Genomic DNA, 20,625 nt, shown 5'->3' with positions numbered 1-20,625 from the left:
GGTGGCCCATTGAACTGGGCCCTGTCCCGGCCCCGGTAGACACAGTTAAAAACCTTGGCTTTCTTCTGGACTCTAATCTAGCCTTTACCAATCATGTTGGTAAGGTTGCCGGAAAATGCTATGGCCTCTTGAAGGTCCTGAGGAAAATCCTGGACCTATTGCCCCCCAGCTCCAGAAAAACTATGGTACATGCCTTGGTCACCTCCCATTTAGACTATGGGAACTCCCTCCTATGTGGACTCAGCAAAAAAGGCCTAACACAGCTACAACGCGTCCAGAACGCAGCTGCCAGGCTGGTCCTTAACCTCCCTAGGAGAGCCTCTGGGAAACATGCATTACGTTCCCTGCACTGGCTCCCAATAAAGGAACGAATCAAATTTAAAACTATGTGCATCACCCACCGTATAGCTCACAAAAAAGCACCTCCATATCTCCAGGACTTGCTTCCAGTCTATCGCCCCTCACGCCCTCTGAGGTCGATGGGCAGCATGCTATTAGTGGTGCCACGGATACACAGAGCAAGGATGGGAGGACGTTCCTTTAGACACCATGCCAGCAAAGACTGGAATGACCTACCCATCGAATTGAGGATGGAGCCGTGTGAAACCAGGTTCAGACAGAGGCTGAAAACCCATCTTTTCCCCAAGACAAATTCAGCATAGTATGTCCCTGGCCCTAGTGCTCACCCTCTGTGAGCTAAGCTGAAGAGATGTTGGTAGGATTGTCAGCGCGGGGACGCACTGTTCTCTGTGCAACCAAGCGCTTAACAAATGTCATTAACTAACTAACTAACTAACTGTAGTGCACTCAGAGTATTCAAAGTATCAATTAAACATCATGGGCCTTATGTAGGGGGGCTGGCATTTACCACTTCATAAATACCGAATCATACCGATTCGGTATTTATGAAGTGGTAAATGCTATGTAGGTAATTGGTCGGTAAATATTACCGATTCGGAAAAATTCGGTAATTACCGAATCGGTATTTACTGATTCGGTAATGAGGCATACCTTCCCATTGGTGGGAAGGTATGCCTCATTACCGAATCGGTAAATACACACACACACACACCACACAGTCCCCCTACATCTCATTTCTGTATTCGGAATTTACCGAATCGGTAAAATTACCGAATCGGTAATTTTACCGAATCGGTAATTTTACAGATTCGGTAAATTCCGAATACAGAAATTCTCCCCCTACATCTCAAAAGCCAAAATACCGGTCGGTAACGGTATAATTACCGAAAATCGGCCGTTACCGACCGGTATTTGGCTACCTACATGAGGCCCCATGTGTCTTAAAATATTAAGGTTGGTGTGCTCGCTTTGGGGTGGTTCCACCTGACCACCAGTTCAAAAGAAGCAAATAAACTAGGACCAAGTAGTTCTGGACAAAGTAAGCACTACCGGGGGTACACAATCATGAGTGTTCACAAATTGTTTATACAATGATCTGAACAGTGGAAACCATTTTTATACTTAAATTAATGTCACCAATCATAAAATTATATCCTTTAAGAGAACAGTGGTACTGAAAACAACGAAAATCAAAATACTCCAATTCTTCTTTATTCAGAAGAGAGTTCATGAAATGATGAAGAAGTTGCAAATAGAAGATTTCAAATTCTTGATATTCAAAACAAAGTTATTCCCAATGCATTTCGGGTGTGCTGAGCACCTTTCTTCAAGGGAAATCTACAATAAATGTATACAAACATATTCTGAGAAAAACATACATGAATGTCTCATCGTAATCAAACATTTAATAGAAAAACGGCCTTATAATTGCCGGGAGGAAAGGTTTTAAATAGTAGAGGAGATAATTATGAAGAAGTGAGATAGACATGATGATTTCACAAAAAAGCGGCCAGATGCAGTGGCTAGAGACACCAAGTGACTGTCGTGAGTGAATACTGTCGACGGTTTGTTGATTGTGTCATAGGAAGGAACGAGTTGAGAAAAAAAGAAGAAACCCATGGTGATGAAAAACGGGTGATAACCAGAATCAAAAGATTAAGCAGTGATTGAGAAAATAAACGAAAGTGGAAGAAAAATGAAATAAAAGAAAGTGGAAGAAAAATGAAAAATGAAAAGAAGCGCGTAGAATGAATGTGTTCCCTTGAAATCACAGTCACGGTGATGAAACCCGTGTGTGACTAAGCTGATAGCCAATGATCAAATACACAGTGATGCAGTCAGCAATCTCTCGCTGGTGGTGGTTTTGGGTGTCTTATCCCAGTTACTGTAAGGTAAAGTAAATGCCTGAGTGACTCACATAATGGATGTAGATAAAAACTGTGCCAATTGTAATGCTGTAGGATCATGTCTCTCACCTGTGTGTGCTGAGAGCAACGGATACCTTGCTTGAGGCTCGACAACAGGTGACGACCAGAATCTATTCAGAATATATAAAAAATGCAGAGAAAGAGTGGTTGTATGAGAAAAGACTAAGGGAATCATGTGCGCGAGAAAAATAGCTCTGTGAAAATAAACTTACTGTTGTGAAATCGTAAGAATCCAGTATCGTGTGTCCCGGTGTAAGCGCTGGCGAAATTGGCCATGTCCGTTACGTGACAGCGTGATGGTGCATGTGACTCATAAAGGCCAGTAATGTGGCGCGTTACGTCAAGCGTTATAGGCATGAAAATAGGACTGATGTTAAGCAAAAGAGAACTGTGCAGCCATCTTTATGTGATGCCGAGAATGTGGTTAGACTTAACACCGTGTGATCACGAACCCCAAACCCAAAGCCAAGAACTTTGTGCCACGTGAATTATCTACTTTTTCTTGAATAATCAGAAATTGACAGATAAATGCATTATGAAAACATACTGAAACGTGCAATATAAACATTCTGATGTCCACATGATACAAAATTGTAGGCTGCACTCTGCCGTTTTTGAAAAACGTTCACATGCTAAAAGTTGAACAAGAGCGGTTAACCTACATTGATGATGGCAATCCATACTATCCACTAATGGTGCCCTCGGTTGATTTAAAAATAACAGTATATTGCTCATGGTGAGAACGCAGCACATATGAGTTAATCGTCATGTGTAAACAACTTGAAAAATATAATAATGACATCATTAAACTTAACAACAACAGAATTAAAACCAAAGACAATCTTTAAGTCAAAACAACATGTCCGAAAAAGACTGGAGTTGTGTGGTTGCGTATGCATGCTGATTGCAGCGGGTATTGCTAAAAATAGTGCTTGTGGAACACCGTGTAAAACCTGATGTGAGTGGTGCCTAGTAGTGCATCTGGAGTATGCCATAACTGCAATAAAAAGCTTGCGGTCAGTATACAGGGCTGTCCCTAGAGGAAACAAGAAAGTTCCAATTTGTCATTGAGACCTTTTGGAATCATGGTATCGAGATACCTGATCCAAAAGGTTTCCCTTTGTGTGATGTATCTAGACATGTCTCTGTCGGTGTGTTTAGTAATGATCTCTAACACAATGTAAAGCAGAGATTTAACCCATGAATCACCCTCCATACGTGTTTTTAGCGAGTTTTGTAATTCATTTATCTCCAGTTCTAGACAGCGAAACAGAGGCACATGAGATATACGGTCTTATCAGGGTGGTTCGCTCATTCGATCTTACTCTAGGTTCAACAACACAGCAGTTTAGACAGTTAGAGTATTTGATGAGGCGTGAGATAAACCAAATGTTGCACGCAACCACTTTGGTTCAGTACAACAAGGCTAGCAGAATCCCTAGAGGATTACGTTTATCCATCAAACCGATGATGTTTAAGATGAATAAGAAGTTAATGGACAAGTGGTATTCCATTTTGAACAAGTGCACTCTGGACCTTATTCTTATAATTGTAGAGGAACTATCGAGTGTCTTAGTTAGTCTAGAACTGGAGATAAATGAATTACAAAACTCGCTAAAAACACGTATGGAGGGTGATTCATGGGTTAAATCTCTGGAGGAAATCAACAATAAATTGGATTCTTATGCCAAAGAAATCCATGAACGCAAGGTGCGCAAATTCAGGCGCGACACCATAAACTACAAGCTGGATGAGGTTTACTCATGGGCTGAGGTCTACGCGCAGAGGCGTGCATATCAGAGACCTGGGAACACTTCTTCCGAAGAAAGCCTGGTTTCAGTGAGTGAAACTCGCATATCACGTCCACCTGTATCTACAGCGACAGCATCTGTATCTTCAGATGTTCCGTCTACATCTACCTCCAAGGTTTCTTTTTTAGAGACAAGTCCTGCAGCAAACAATGCACCGATAACAACAACATCTACACACATAGAACCAGCAAAACCCGCAGGGGCGACAGACAACACCAAACACACCACCACAGGGCAGAGACAGAAGAGGAGTCAGTGATTAACATCTCCTCCATCACATTAACCAGACCACAAATGGCAGTTCTTAAGAAAGGTACATCATTTGTACCTACGCATTACACCAGAGCCTTGGACACTGAAATAGATTTGTACAAATTTTTGAGAAAACTGAGATTAAGGTATTTCTTTTCCAATGTGGAATACACACAAACATCAACATCTGAATTCAAGGAATTCAAACCCAAAAGCAGATACATTGCACCTATTTCTCACAAGGTCATTGATTCTTTTGAAACATTGGTCAAAAAAGATTTAGCTGAGATACCAGTTGCATCTCACAAACGTAGCAACCTCACTCCTATGAACAAGAAGGCATTACGATCATTGAGAATGAACGAGTCCATAGTGTGTCTCTCGGCAGACAAGGGGGGAGCACTAGTTGTTATGGATCGCAATTTTTACGAATCTAAAATTTACACCATGCTTTCAGACCAAACCACATATTTGATCCTGACCAAGGATCCCACAACAGAACTTCAGGAAACACTATGGAAACTATTGTCACATGCTCTTGATATGGCATGGATTTCAGAAAAAACACGTGATTTTCTATACTCACAATTTCCCCGCAGACCTGTCATATATATGTTGCCCAAAATACACAAAAGTATCTCTGATCCTCCTTTTAGACCTATTGTGTCAGCCTACAACTCGATCCATGAACCACTTGGACAATATCTCGACACGTTCCTACAACCTTTTGTACAATCTGGAGCTACTTATGTACAGGACACGACTCATTTCCTGAAATTACTCAGAGATTTAGTCTTGCCACCTTCCAAAGAAATTTGGTTGGGCACCATTGACGTTGTATCACTCTATACCTCGATACCTCACTCCGAAGGCATCGAGGCCATAGAGTGGGCACTACTACAACAGGAAAACATTCAGGCTGACAAGATCTTCCTTCTGGAAATCTTGCAGTTCAGCTTGTTCAACAGCTACTTCAAATGGAATGAGAAATTCTTTTTACAGACCAATGGTACCTCCATGGGTTTTGCAGGGGCACCCAGCTACACCAACACATTTATGATGAGGTTTGAGCAAGAAAACATTCTCAACGACCCACGGTGGACAGACCATCTAATCATGTATCGTCGATACATCGACGACATCTTCATCATATGGCAGGGCAGCAAAAGCCTATTGACAACCAACCTTAGTGGGCTAAATGATATAAACCCTAGGATCCAATTCACATACACTCTAGACACACAGAAGATTTCTTACCTGGATGTCAACATTGAATTGCAAGGTACTAATTTAGTCACTACAGTCTTCAAAAAAGCCACAGATTGCAACAACACACTACTGTTCAGTAGCTTGCACCCTGACACCTTAAAGAGACATCTTCCATATTCTCAATTTTTGCGTATTAAGCGCATCTCCTCCAATCAAGAACGATACACAACTTCATTGATGTCCTCCAAGCAAAACTTTTTAGATCGAGGGTATCCCAACACTGTAGTTGAGGCATCAGTTAAACGAGCAGATGACATTCCCAGAGAGCGATTACTTGACAAAATGGAGAAATCTCCATGTCCAAGAGAGGTGTTCGTATCTACATTTTCTACTCAATCACCTATCATTAAGAAAATCCATCTTACGCAGATGGGATTTGCTTCAGGCGGAACCTGATTTTCATAATCTTTTTTAGCATCCTCCCATTTTTGCTTAAAAAAGATCCAGGAATCTTAGAGATCTCCTGACGAGTAAACCTATCGTTGATTCCGGTCCACACAAAGGCATGCAAAAATGCCACAACTGTTCTCACTGCAATAATGTTCTCGTTGGGCACTCCATACCACATCCGTGGTCTGGCCGGTCAATACAACTAAGATTCACTGCCAATTGTAACACACATAATGTCATTTATGTGATCTGTTGCCCATGTGCTTTACATTACGTTGGCAAAACAGAAAGGACACTAAGGACACGCATCACAGAACACAAAAGTAGAATCAGGACAAGCTCACTCAATTCTCCATTAGCTAGCCACTGGATATCAGCACATCATTCCATCGCACAACTTAGATTCTCTGTGTTAGAGATCATTACTAAACACACCGACAGAGACATGTCTAGATACATCACACAAAGGGAAACCTTTTGGATCAGGTATCTCGATACCATGGTTCCAAAAGGTCTCAATGACAAATTGGAACTTTCTTGTTTCCTCTAGGGACAGCCCTGTATACTGACCGCAAGCTTCTTATTGCAGTTATGGCATACTCCAGATGCACTACTAGGCACCACTCACATCAGGTATTACATGGTGTTCCGCAAGCACCATTTTTAGCAATACCCGCTGCAATCAGCATGCATACGCAACCACACAACTCCAGTCTTTTTCGGACATGTTGTTTTGACTTACAGATTGTCTTTGGTTTTAATTCAGTTGTTGTTAAGTTTAATGATGTCATTATTATATTTTTCAAGTTGTTTACACATGACGATTATCTCATATGTGCTGCGTTCTCACCATGAGCAACATACTGTTATTTTTACATCAACTGAGGGCACCATTAGTGGATAGTATGGATTGCCATCATCAATGTAGGTTAACCGCTCTTGTTCAACTTTTAGCATGTGAACGTTTTTCAAAAATGGCAGAGTTCAGCCTACAATTTTGTATCATGTGGACATCAGAATGTTTATATTGCACGTTTCAGTATGTTTTCATAATGCATTTATCTGTCAATTTCTGATTATTCAAGAAAAACTAGGTAATTCACGTGGCACAAAGTTCTTGGCTTTGGGTTTGGGGTTCGTGATCACACGGTGTTAAATCTAACCACATTCTCCGCATCACATAAAGATGGCTGCACTGTTCTCTTTTGCTTAACATCAGTCCTACTTTCATGCCTATAACGCTTGACGTAACGCGCCACATTACTGGCCTTTATGAGTCACATGCACCATCACGCTGTCACGTAACGGACATAGCCAATTTCGCCAGCGCTTACACCGGGACACACGATTACTGGATTCTTACGATTTCACAACAGTAAGTTTATTTTCACAGAGCCATTTTTCTCGCGTACATGATTCCCTTAGTCTTTTCTCTGCATTTTTGATATATTCTGAATAGATTCTGGTCGTCACCTGTTGTCGAGCCTCAAGCAAGGTATCCGTTGCTCTCAGCACACATAGGTGGGAGACACGATCCTACAGCATCACAATTGGCACAGTTTTTATCTCCATCCATTATGTGAGTCACTCAGGCCTTTACATTACCTTACAGTAACTGGGAAAAGACACCCAAAACCACCGCCAGCGAGAGATTGCTGACTGCATCACTGTGTATTTGATCATTGGCTATCAGCTTAGTCACACGCGGGTTTTATCACCGTGACTGTGATTTCAAGGTAACACATTCATTCTACGCGCTTCTTTTCATTTTTCATTTTTCTTCCACTTTCGTTTATTTCATTTTTCTTCCACTTTCGTTTATTTTCTCAATCACTGCTTAATCTTTTGATTCTGGTTATCACCCGTTTTTCATCACCATGGGTTTCTTCTTTTTTTCTCAACTCGTTCCTTCCTATGACACAATCAACAACCCGTCGACAGTATTCACTCACGACAGTCACTTGGTGTCTCTAGCCACTGCATCTGGCCGCTTTTTTGTGAAATCATCATGTCTATCTCACTTCCTCATAATTATCTCCTCTACTATTTAAAACCTTTCCTCCCGGCAATTATAAGGCCGTTTTTCTATTAAATGTTTGATTACGATGAGACATTCATGTATGTTTTTCTCAGTATATGTTTGTATACATTTATTGTAGATTTCCCCTGAAGAAGGGTGCTCAGCACACCCGAAATGCATTGGGAATAACTTTGTTTTGAATATCAAGCATTCGAAATCTTCTATTTGCAACTTCTTCATCATTTCATGAACTCTCTTCTGAATAAAGAAGAATTGAAGTATTTTGATTTTCGTTGTTTTCAGTACCACTGTTCTCTTAAAGGATATCATTTTATGATTGGTGACATTAATTTAAGTATAAAAATGGTTTCCACTGTTCAAACATCTGTGGCGACCATCTTGTTCATACCACGTGTATAGCTCTACTTCTAGGAGAAGACAAACTCACATTTACATATGCGATGTGTCCTTATTTTTGGTCTCATGTGAAATGTTTTCCTTTAGGTGATGACTGTAGAATGTTTCAACAAGCAGTTACAGAGCACATGCAAAGTACAGGCTGGTTCAATGTAACTTGTTAATTTGCAGATAACTGTAAATTGAACTGTTGCTTAGAGAAGCTTCATTGTGTCGGAGCCTGAAAAACTGATTTAACTACTGTATTTTTATACTTTACCTTATTGCAACAATTTTTGAATGGAAACCATGTGTAGGTGTAGCAAATATTAGAAATGCGTGATTTAATCTAGTGCAGAGTAGAACTATTCCAGAATGCGTAAAGACATGCTTTTGCCCACTTCACGACAACTTAAAGCAGAGTAGGGTGCTCTCTTTATGGGAGAACTTCTTTTACTTAACCTTTTCCTATTCAGACAAGTTTAAACTGATTTGTCTTTCATTTATATGATTTGATCAATTTGAACTTCATATTTACCTAATATATTCTTTTACAGATCAAAGATTAGACCTGATGGTTAATCAAACCAAATCTTTTGTTATGCAGGTGGGATCTCACACAGCTAAGCCATCTACCTTTAAGAAAGGAACCTTGTCAATACCCAAGACAAACGTCTTCTCTTATCTGGGAGTAGTGTTTGATGACACACTGAGTTGGGGCCCTTTGATTACTCGTAAGAAAGGGGACCTGGTCAGAACAACCGCAGCTGTTTTTAACTTTGCTTCCAGAGGGGGGGGGGGGTAACTGATAGGGGCCCTTTTGAAGATTTATAGAGCAAAATGCATTGCAAATGCCATTTGTGGGAGCAAGATATGGGGTCACATTGGATTGGAGAGCTTGGTAATTGCAGAAAATACTTTCCTGAGATGGGTTCTCTCAGTACTGCAGAGTACCCTGCCCTATGTTGCACATAAAGAACTGGGGATGGCCTTTTTCTCAGATGAATTGGCTTTCCGCCCACTAGCATTGTGGTTAAAGATTTGGGCCAAGCACGAAAATGCTCTTGGCAAGGAGATTTTAAAGGACTGACTTTCCCTTGTTCACGTCACTCACATTCATTGGCTCCAGTATATAAGAGTAGGCCTTTGTAGGCTAGGAAGGGCAAATCTATTTGATAACCCCGAAATTATATGCAAGAGGGACTTTACCTGGGCTTAAGAGTGTTTTCTTAGAAGGCGTTGCTGTGACATAGAGGAAACAGAGTTGTGCAAGCCCACAGTGCATAGGTATACCGCATTAAAAACTGTACCAACTACTGAACCATATCTTTTAGGGCTCAAAGGCATTCACGATCGGTTTCTACTGACTAGATTGCAGCGTGATCTTTTTCACTATCTCTTGGCACAACCACATGGTGTTCATGGAGGGCAGTGCCTCATGCCCTGTGGCTGCGACGGTCAGTCTCCTCCGGACATGATGCACTTTTTAATGTTTTGTATTTTTGTTGAGGTTCCCAGAAATTCTTTTATTATCCCTATTTTTTAAAAGGCTTGTTTTACAAGGATGAGACCTGCTTTTCTCTTTTTACAACTCCTCTCTAACAACACCGTTTTGTACACACTTTGGTTTTTAAGGGCTGCCATCAGGCTTAGGTCAAGCTGTGACTAACCTTGGCATCGGGATTTACAATTTTTACTCTGTTTTTAGACCACAATGGATGTACTGTATCGCAATTTTGTACTTATGTGCAGATTTACTGATGTTTGGATGACTTTTATGGTTTTGTTTGAAAAACCGAATAAACTTTTGATGATGGTGACTGATCAAAGATTCATTTTAATTTGATGATTTTCAATGTGTTAACCTTTTAATAAACCTTTATGATTTGAAAATGTAACCACCCTTTGTATCCCTTGTGGAGTCTATTGATTTTCACATTATTTAAATGTATTGATTTGATGGGCTAGCCTCTGCAGTTGACTTTGTTCAATTAGCTAGCGCTTTATGGGCACTGAATTTGCAGAAAATCAAAGCGGTACAACAGCTCTGCTAATTTAGAGACAACAGGTGCCAGTGAAGGAATATTTGCAGAAAGACAAGGAAAGGGAAGCAAGATTGGCCTCACTTTGCAGCACAGTTCTCTTTTGAGAAAGAAGTTGTTTACAGAATACTGGAATCAAGTCCAACAAGCGGTCTGCAGCAGACAAATGCTCAGGGGCGGAGATCCATTTTGTAGGTTTAGGGGCTGACTTTGTAGGTTCAAGGGTGGTATTAGAAGGTAGAGACAGTTCAGCACAATTAACAAAGGAGGCAGCATATTGATTGTCGGGGTGCTTCAGATTATTGGCTAGATTTTTCCCACCGACCATATTCCTGAGAAATGGAATGAATCTCACTGAAGTAAAATCTAGAAGGGAAAAGCATTGAAATGTTAGAATACTATAGGTTCAGGAGTCATCACTTCCAGCTGTCCTTTGTAAGTGTTAAAATACCATGTTCCAGACACTTTAATGAAGGAACTTGTCTCAATTAGAAAGGGAGAGAAGCCCTCCCTACTGATGCCTTGAACCGCTCTGTTTGACAAAGGTATTTTGGAGGGACTTGTCGCCAGTTTTGTCTAGATTTCTTGTTTCCTCCATTTTGTTTCTAGGACTTGCGTCGCTAGCCTCGTGTTGACTCAATTTACAAGGCTAATTAGATCAAACTTATCTGGGGGCATATCATCAAGGCCAACAACGCTGCTTTAACAGCCGTTTCCGGGCGAAAAGCAGCAATTGAATTACCTCACTATTAGCAAGGACACACTAATAGGCATCAGCGCAGTGTTTCCTGGTATCAGCCGGCGTTTCACTAATGCCTCGCATTGCATCTCTAATGAGATGCAAAGAAGGCATTCCCTCTGAAAAAAACTGTGAAAAAGTTGCTAAGCGCACATCGCGGTATAAACAAGCCGGACCCTGACACCTATAGCGACATAAAAATCAGCGCTTACCGGGGTTAACGCCGTCAGCTTACATCTGCTAAATTTCAGACTTAGCTCTGTGTATAAAGGGAGGTGGATAGCCTGCCTACGACCACCATGGCGTATCAACAATGGATTCCCTATCGCTGTAGTGTTATCGCTGGATTTCCAGCGATAAGCTCGCATTTCGCCGCTATCGCTGCCTTATTTATCGCCTTGGAGATAAGCATTGATAATAACGCGATATCTCTGGGATGAAATGCAGCTCCTTGTTGATATGCCCCCTGGTGGGGATTTATGCTGCAACAAGATGTCCTGTGGACAGAGAAACATTTTACTGCTGACGTGAATTCGAGAGGTACTTCGGAACTTAACATTTTGTTGTGAACCTGAAACACAAGTTGTAGGAATCTTTCTACACATGTGCTGGTGTCAGAGAAATAGTCCTGAAAATGCACTGATTTTCCCATCAAGGTAACGGCGCCAGAGAGCTCCACCTCCATGGCATCATCTTGGCAGTTGTTACTGCGCCTAACTTTTTGATGGAATGTTCGAGACTACATCAGCCGGTATATCTCCCCTTGGACATTCCTTCATGACAACCTAGCTCGTCTTTGTGTAAAACTTGCCATCGAACATGAAACCAATTTTACAATGTGTACTCATTTTAAAAATACAGTTTGAGAAGAACTATAGGTTACGTTGACTAAGAGTGTTTTAGGTAACCCGTCACAGTACTCAGAATCACAAAAGTCAACACTTACTCAAAATTCTCAATGTTATCATCGTCTGTTGCACCTGGCGTTCCTTTATTCCTACAATAAATAACATGAAAACAGTTGTGAGAATACATTGCAGTTTGACCCTTCGAACCTGTAAAGTTGCTTTAGTGATATCAGTGGAGCTAACATGAGCTGAGAAAATAAGCGAAAGGTTGTTGAGCCAACCTGCTATATCAGTATAATACATTTTTAAAGTCATTTAAAGGTAATTGTAACATTACCCTGCTCAGAGCGCTTTTCAAATGTCAGCGAAGGCAATGAGCTAAGTGTGACTCATGAGAAAAAGGACAGGGCAATTCTAGGAATTGAGCATAATCTATAGGAGATGAGAAAGGGATCAGTTCAACGCCCTTGGCAATTATTCTCAAGTGTTCAAAGCAGATTGTCGGCCACATACCAACCGAAAATGGACTATCAGGTGAAGGATTTTGAAGAACACTCGTATCACATCAATTCGATGCTAAACTTAGTAATAAGGGATGCAAAAACAGGTCAGAGTAAATAACATTATCACCGAGTATGAATTCTGTTTCTGCACACTATTATAACCTTAATGATAATTAGTAAAAAGAATGGCTTTAGACAGGTCTTGCCCATGTTAATAGTACGTCATACTGTTTTGCACGGGCAGTTCCTTCCAGTTACAGGTTGGTGGTAATGCTCACGGTAAACCACAGCAAGTTAATATTGTATCAATTTCCTTACAGCACTGCTACAACTCTGGCAAATGCGGTTAGAGGTAATTTTAGTTCTTATTCTTAGGCCTACGGTCCCTTCACATGTCCTTATCCAATGACAATAACATGTCCTTTTGGGACTTAGAGCAGTAAGGATTCTTGTGAGGAAAAGTTACATCACTTCAAACCATAGCACCTCCTTGCCTGGTCTTCCTTATCACAGTCCAAATCACAGGGCTGTGAATCCCACTCCCTAGGCAGGCAAAGTTATTGCCCCCTGGTAGTTTTATCCTGGTCTTACTTTTCTCTAAAGCCTAGTTACTCCTACCTTTATACCCATAATTTGCATACTCCACTCGCAATGGCCTGCTTGTTTTTTCCTGTTTCAATATTGAGAATGATTCCCCCTTACCCTACATGGTAAGTTGAAATCTGATTTGGTGCACTGGTTAACTGTTTCAGTACTTTGTGGCAATTATTAATTTGTCTTTTCTGTGAGCGCTTCATTGAGCGGATATTCCACAGAGTTGTCTCTGGGGGCCTGGTCACATGCAGACGCAGGGGAAGGGCAGTGATAGGATAGGCTGGTGTGGGGGGTCGTGTACTGTGCTTCCACGACAGCAAAATTGTAAAATCAAGAATATTCTCCAGGATGATGAACAAAAATAAGTTTATTCAGGAGACGGAAATGTCCCATCCATCAGCTTGATCCAATCAGGTGCAACTGACTTGCTGGCCACACACATACATTCCATTGCTATGGTGCCGCTTAAACAACAACTAATGGTCTTAAAAAACAGCTATAAACATTAAGTAAAAGGTACAATATTACACACCTTCCTCCCATACAATAAAAACTAATACAAAAAAACCAAAATATTAAAGAGGTAACATATCTCAAACATCCATATCAAAATCTTTGAATTTAGAAGGTACAGATCTTTTCCTGCTTTTCCTTTGCAAGGGAGTAGATGTGGAATGTGGCTCAGCTGTGTCCCCCTTGTTTTTGTCATTGTTTTCATCAAAAAGTGCTTTATTTTTCAAAACAACCACCCTATTTAAGTTCCATATGCGAGAGTCTTCAGTCTTTGTTGCATTTCTTAAGACCTTGACCACTTTGTTCAGAACTTTTCTTACCAATGGGTGCCCTTATCATAACCAAATCTCCTACGTTAACAATGGTTGGTTTAACAGACTTCCTGGAATCAAAATTCTCCTTTCTAGCAATTGCCTTCCTCTCCTCATTTGTCTCACGCATGTTTTGAAAGGGAACATCCTTATTTCTTTTTGATTCCGCAACATTTACCCAAAATGGATCTACTAAAGTGTTAGGTTTCCTGTTTTTCAATAGAATGAACAGACTATACCCAGTGGTGTCAACCTTTTTAAACACCTCAATTTTCAAATCTAGACAATTTTGTTCTGACATATTTATGGTTTCTTTAAGTACATGTTCAAAACGTTCCACCATGCCATTGCACTCTGGGTGGTAAAGAGCACACAACTTGTGATCAATTGAACAGCGTTGCAGAAAATCCTTCATTTCACGAGAAACAAATTGGACACCATTGTCTGTCAAAAGCGAACCAGGTAAACCCTCTTGTATAAAAACTTCTTTGAAAAATATTATAACTTGTTTAGAGTCAATACTCCTTGTAAACTTGATTTCTGGCCATCTTGAAAACATATCAATGAGGACAAATACAAACATCTCACAACCATTAGACACAACAGGGCCTACAATGTCAAGAGCAAGCTCCTGCCATGGACCTTTGGGCCGTTCTCTTATTATCATAGGTTGAACTCTAGGTTTTAATAATTTTTCACTCAAGATACACTGCAAGCAGTCTCTAACAATCATCTCAACCTGAATGTCCAATCCCGGCCACCAGTAGTTGAGCCTAAGTCTTTCTTTAGTTTTGTAAATTCCCTGATGGCCCCCATGGGCTAAATTTATCAAGTCCTCACGCAGCACTTTAGGTGGAACTAACCTTGGACCTCTAAATACCAAACTTCCACTTAAGGATATCCCTTACATTCCAAAAATCATCTATACTCCCACCAGGTTTGCATGACCAACCTTTTTTGATCAAAGAGCGTAACTCCAAAAACTCTACATCTGATTGACACGCCTTTCGACATTTTTCTTCTTTCATCCCATCATGTTCGACATTACATACCCATTCATTCAAGTCTTCCTCCTTTGAGTCCATTTCACCTTCCTCTAGATTAACCAATCTGGACAGTGTATCAGCAATGCAGTTCCACACCCCAGGCAGATATTCAACTTTGAAATCATAAGCTGACAGACCTTCAATCCATTTGGAAATCCTGCAAGATATAGCATCAAAGCCCTTCTTGTTAAACACCTCACATAAGGGTGTGTGGTCGCTCCTTACCAAGAACTTTGTACCCCAAAGTACATTTTTTAGCTTCTTGATGGCCCAATGAACTGCCAAAGCCTCCCTCTCAATCACAGAGTACCTCAGTTTGGCACCTTTCAAGCTACAAGAGAGAAACAAAATAACTTTCACTTCTTAGCCTTCCTCTTGTTGTAGAACGGCACCAAGGCCCTTCATGCTTGCATCTCTGATAAGTACTGATTTCAATGCTGGATCAAAACCCCTAAGTTTAGGTGTCTTCTTTAAACTATTCTTCAAGCTAATGAATTCATCCTCACACAATTCAGACCAATGAAAATCAACTCCTTTGCACAATAATTTCCTAATATTAACTGTTCTCCCAGGAAACCCTTCTACAAACTTGTTATAGTACTCTGACATGCCCAGAATTTTCATAACTTCTTCTTTATTAGTAGGAGAGGCTAAATTCTGAATAGTTTCAATCAATTCACGCTTAGGTTCTACACCTGTGCTAGAAATGGTATGACCTAAATAATCAATGGACGATTTTCTAAATTTACATTTCTCTAACTTAACCATAAGATTGTTTTCACAGAATCTTCTTAAAACTTCTTTCAAAATCTTGTCATGTTCCTCAATGTCATGAGCAAAAATCAGAATGTCATCCTGATATATCTTAACACCACTTAGATTCCGCAACACCTTTTCTAAAACCCTCTGAAAAACTGATGCTGCCGAGACTAAACCGAAAGGCAGTCTAAGGAACCTGAAAGTACCAAATGGGGTGATGAATGCAGTTAGATCTGTGGAACTCTCATCTAACTTTATCTGATGATAGGCCGACTTTAGATCCACTGTGGAGAAAATCTTGGCATCCTTCAGTAACATGAGCATGTTCGAGATTTTCGGGAGGGGATATCTGTCCATAACGACCTGTTTGTTGAGGGAGCGTAAGTCTATGCATAAACACAGACTACCATCAGATTTCCTGGCTGCGACCACTGGGGCCAACCATTGCGTGCCTTCGACCTCTTTGATGATGCCTTTATCTTTCAACTTATCTAATTGACTTTTCATCTCCTCCCGCACTTAGAAAGGTACCCCTCTAACTTTACTAGCAACGGGTTCAGCGTCAGGAAGTATTTTAATTTTGTGAGTGTAATCGCGTAAGCAACCTAACTTATCTTTAAAAACTCCTGGAAACAAGATTGTGAGATGTTCAGTGTACGAAATATCATTCCCCCCCCCCATTAATCTCATTCACATTCACCCTTTCCGTTAGTAAAATGGGGGGGTTACTGTTGGGATCTAGCATAACACCTAAATCTCGTTGGTGGAACCAGCTTTAGATGCTGTCTCCTCTGTGAGATACATAAGCCTTCCTAGAAGCTAATCTTCCTTTATATTCAATCAAACCTTGGAAATATCCAATGAGTTTGATAGGTTCTCCACCATATGCATAAGATTTGATATCCGCTTTCAAGATTTTTACTTTACCTTCTAGATAGTAAGTGTAAAAATGTCTGCATACAATAGTTATTTTAGCCCCTGAGTCAAATAACACCCGTGTAGACATCCCCTCCACAAGTATATCATCAAATGGCCCTTACTTATCACTGTTAGATACTTGAGATACTATTTGTCCACAGTCAAGATCTGAGTTTGAATCACTATCTGACATATTTTGTGGAGACACTGAACTCACTTTTACCTTTTTCTTTTTTGCATGACAGACAGATGTGAAATGCCCAATTTTCTTACAATTACTACAAGTGGCCTTGAATGCAGGACATTTTTTGTCATTGGCTAGGTGACCAAAATTTCCACAACGGAAACATTTCCCTTGAAAGCTAGACTTTTTACTCAAAGTCGAGCCACTACTGCTAGGTTTGATATTTTTCTTGGAGACCTTACCATTAGAAGAGGTCTTAACTTCATGTACGACATTGCTTTTATTTTCCTGTTTAGTAATTATTTCAACGCTCTTTAATGAGTGTTCAATCTGCTTAGCTATGTTAATTACTTCATCTAGAGTGGGATCATCTTTTTGCCAGATATCATCTCTTACTTTCTGTATGTTGCAACCAAGCTTAAATTGGTTCCTGATTCTCTCTTCCAGTAAGGCATCACATTTACAAGAAGATCCCAATTTCCTTAAAGACGTGATATAGTTCTCTATGTTTTCAGCATCATTTTGGGTTCTACGCCCAAAATGATATCTCTCAAGGATGGTGCTCACTTCAGGTAGGTAATGTCTGTCCAACTTTAGAATACATATTTCATATTCATTCAGAGTGTGGTCATTTATGTCTGGAAGGTAATTAAACACTTCCTGACCTTTGAACCCTAAACAGTGCAGCAAGAGTGCAGTTCTTCGTTCTGCACTTAGATTGGTGCCACACACCTTGGCGTACCTTTCAAACACCTTTTTCCACTTTTGCCACTTTATAGGTGGATCTCCTGGTGAAGAAAGGAAAAAAGGTGGTGTGGCAACATTCTGCATTCTTACAAGCTAAATGGTAACAACTATGAATTTACAAGGCTTAGAGCAAATAAGCTAAATTCAGCACTCAATCACTTAAAGGTATTGCTGGATCGGGTAGTACAAAATTTTGTATACCCCCCCCATTTCTGCATGTTTTTATTAATCCAAAAAATCTATTAATTGTAATATTATTAAACTGTTTGAAGTGATAACTCAGCAATTATATTAACAAAAGAATTACACGTGGGACTTGCATTTACATGGCTAAATTAACTGTATACTAATATATGTGCGCATACTAATGGTAGAAAATTAGAATATTGCATGATAAATGTTGCTTTTGTGACGTAATTGTAAGTTGCACCAGATGACATCACTGGGTGAATATAAACGCTTTGAATGTTGCTATCATGCTAGATAATTACTTACACATAAGGGAATTAGTAAGGGTTTAACATTTTATTAGCCATTTCAAAATGGGATGCTTTTCAAAAATATAAGTGAAAAGTTTTCTTTTAATTTTTTCAGAGTGGGCAGTGATCCGTGAGACCACTGCCTGCTCTGAAATAATGTTGGCAGACCTCTTCCCGTTTGCGAATAGCTTACCATCAATTTGAAATGGGTGGAAAACTGGAAATGTTTTGGGACTGCATTCACAATCGTAAAACATTCCTACATACGAGTGCCACTCGCTCTTAGGAAGAGATGCCCTTGGCACGCCCCTTCCCAATTGCGACTCACAAACTCAATTTTACAAATTGGTAAAAAAGCTACAGAATCGCAAAATATGTTTGGAGAATTTGAAAATGCATTTTACCAGTCACAAACTGCAAAAATGCTTCATACATCTAGCCCTCAGAGGGCACTAGAAATAGAATACTAAAGGGGAAGACAGGCAGGGGTGCCAGGACTCAAAGCAAAGACACTTGAAGGATGAATATTTCAGAGAAAGCGACCCTCTCATGTAGGCGCCCTAACCCTTCACAAGCATGTGATGAATAATACTGATGAGATCCCTTTTAGCTCGGAGTAAATGCCACAAAAAATGAAGATTATTGTCTCAGCGTTTAACAATAAAACATTTTACAATCTGAATATTTTCATCCATGAACCTCTAATTCTATTGTAACCTCTGCTCTTTTTCAGCTCTTTCCATATGTTATTCTTTATTTCTCAACATATACACTATTTAAGCTTAGTGCTATCTAATGTAATGGGCAAAGGTTAAAAGGGACGGTGAGCAGTCAAATATTGTCCCCCATTTCCTTATTAATTATGAATGCTGAACAAAGAAAAAGGCACTCTATTGTGATATTGATGTAAGTAGTGCTAGCTTTCAAACATTAAGATGTTAGTGGTTTAATCAGCGTACAAAAGCTAAAAATATGCTGCCAAATTCATGAACTATGGTTTTGTACGAGTGAAATGTCCAGCTAACTATAACACCCCTGAGACATGTGGTTTTTTTCTGTGAATTTCTAAGGTTTTTTAAATGCTAATTTCTAACTATAACGTCTCTGAAACCTATGTTTTTTTCAGTGAATTTCAAAGGTTTTTTAAATGCAAATTTTTAAGTGTAATAGTAGTTATACCAATTTTTTTGTACTGATTTTCTACAGTTTTTTAACTGTTTATTTATAAATAATGTATTCATTAATTAACATTATATGTTTTTCTGAAACTTGCAAAAAAATAAATTAAAACTGAAATATTGTTTCATTTTTTTCTTTTTTTTTCTTTTAATATATGTATATATATATATTTTTTTTTCAAAAATGTTTTCAGAGTCACGCATCCAAAGCGTACACATCACGGTGGGTGCGCGGATTCTAGCCGCTATTTCAGAAATGTCGTGAAGGATCCGCGTAAGGTGTGCGAAGGTTGCGAGTTTTGCAAGTTTTTCAGTTACATCATATACATTTAATATTATGTGATGTGCGCGATTGATATGCGACCAGTCCGCGACTCCTGTTCCCATGCATTCACGACATATGCGCATTACGGTACGCGATACTTGCACGGCGGCGGGTCCCTCGTGACATCATATACGTGCTGGGGCATGCTGGGTACGCGACACCCACAAATAAAGTTTATGTTCTAAAATTATATGTATGTGTGTTTAATATACATATTAGGGCAAGAGACTATCTAAGATATTCATAAAAATAATATATATGTACTTATAATAAACATATATTATTATTAAATATATTTTCGCGAATTCGCCTCGGGTGCGTGCTTTGGGAGCACAGAGTGCGCGGATCCCATGTGACCTCAAAAAAAAGATTTCATTGGTTCATAATATTTCCCACTGTAACTATTAAGGGACCCCACCCATTTTAATCATTCTTGTTGGAGCATCTTTAGAGAGACATCTCTTTTCCTACAAGAACCCTTTTTGCTTGTTTTTATGGTGTTTTTCAAAAAATATCAAACAAAATGGCATCTGGACAGCACCAGGAGGAAGTATCTTCTGAAGAAGAATTCTTGCAGGAGGCACCATGTCCACAGAGGCCGGAATCTGTCGTGTGGAAATTCTTCACTTTTCCACCTGGAGAGAAGAAAGTAAATGCGAGAAAGGTGATGTGCAAAATTTGTGACCGAGTCCTGTCAAGAGCCAGTACAAGCATCTCCGGACCACACATCCTCTCAATCTTGCTTGGGAGGAAATGAGGCGAGCTGCTTTGAACCCCTAACCTGCTGTGGCAAGTACATCTGGATCATCCTCAGGAACACCTGCAATGGACATTAGGCCAGAATTTGCCTTTCTCGAGCAACACTGCGTGAAGTGTAAGAAACTTATATGCTTCGGTGAGCAGTCGGTGGATGCAGTTTGTGCTGCGCAATGCAACCATCATTGTTAATTTTTTGTTTTTGAAATGATAAGTAATTCCAAATGTTTCCTGATTCATTCGTTCTTTTTTTTGTT

General features: G+C 39.9%; 1 protein-coding gene across 1 annotated transcript in view; it reads right to left on the bottom strand.

The window, feature by feature from the left end:
• The window catches only part of BMX (BMX non-receptor tyrosine kinase), an 891,026-nt gene that overhangs the window by 441,723 nt on the left and 428,678 nt on the right, over window positions 1–20,625 (bottom strand). The window contains exon 9 of the mRNA XM_085620470.1: window positions 12,154–12,204. Within this exon, the coding sequence (XP_085476596.1) occupies window positions 12,154–12,204 (51 nt within the window). The remainder of the gene's footprint in view (window positions 1–12,153; window positions 12,205–20,625) is intronic.

Source organism: Triturus cristatus, chromosome 8 (genome assembly GCF_964204655.1).
Source record: "Triturus cristatus chromosome 8, aTriCri1.1, whole genome shotgun sequence".
Taxonomy (NCBI): Eukaryota; Metazoa; Chordata; class Amphibia; order Caudata; family Salamandridae; genus Triturus; species Triturus cristatus.
Note: the sequence above shows the minus strand (reverse complement) of the source record. Positions and strands in the feature narration are given on the sequence as shown.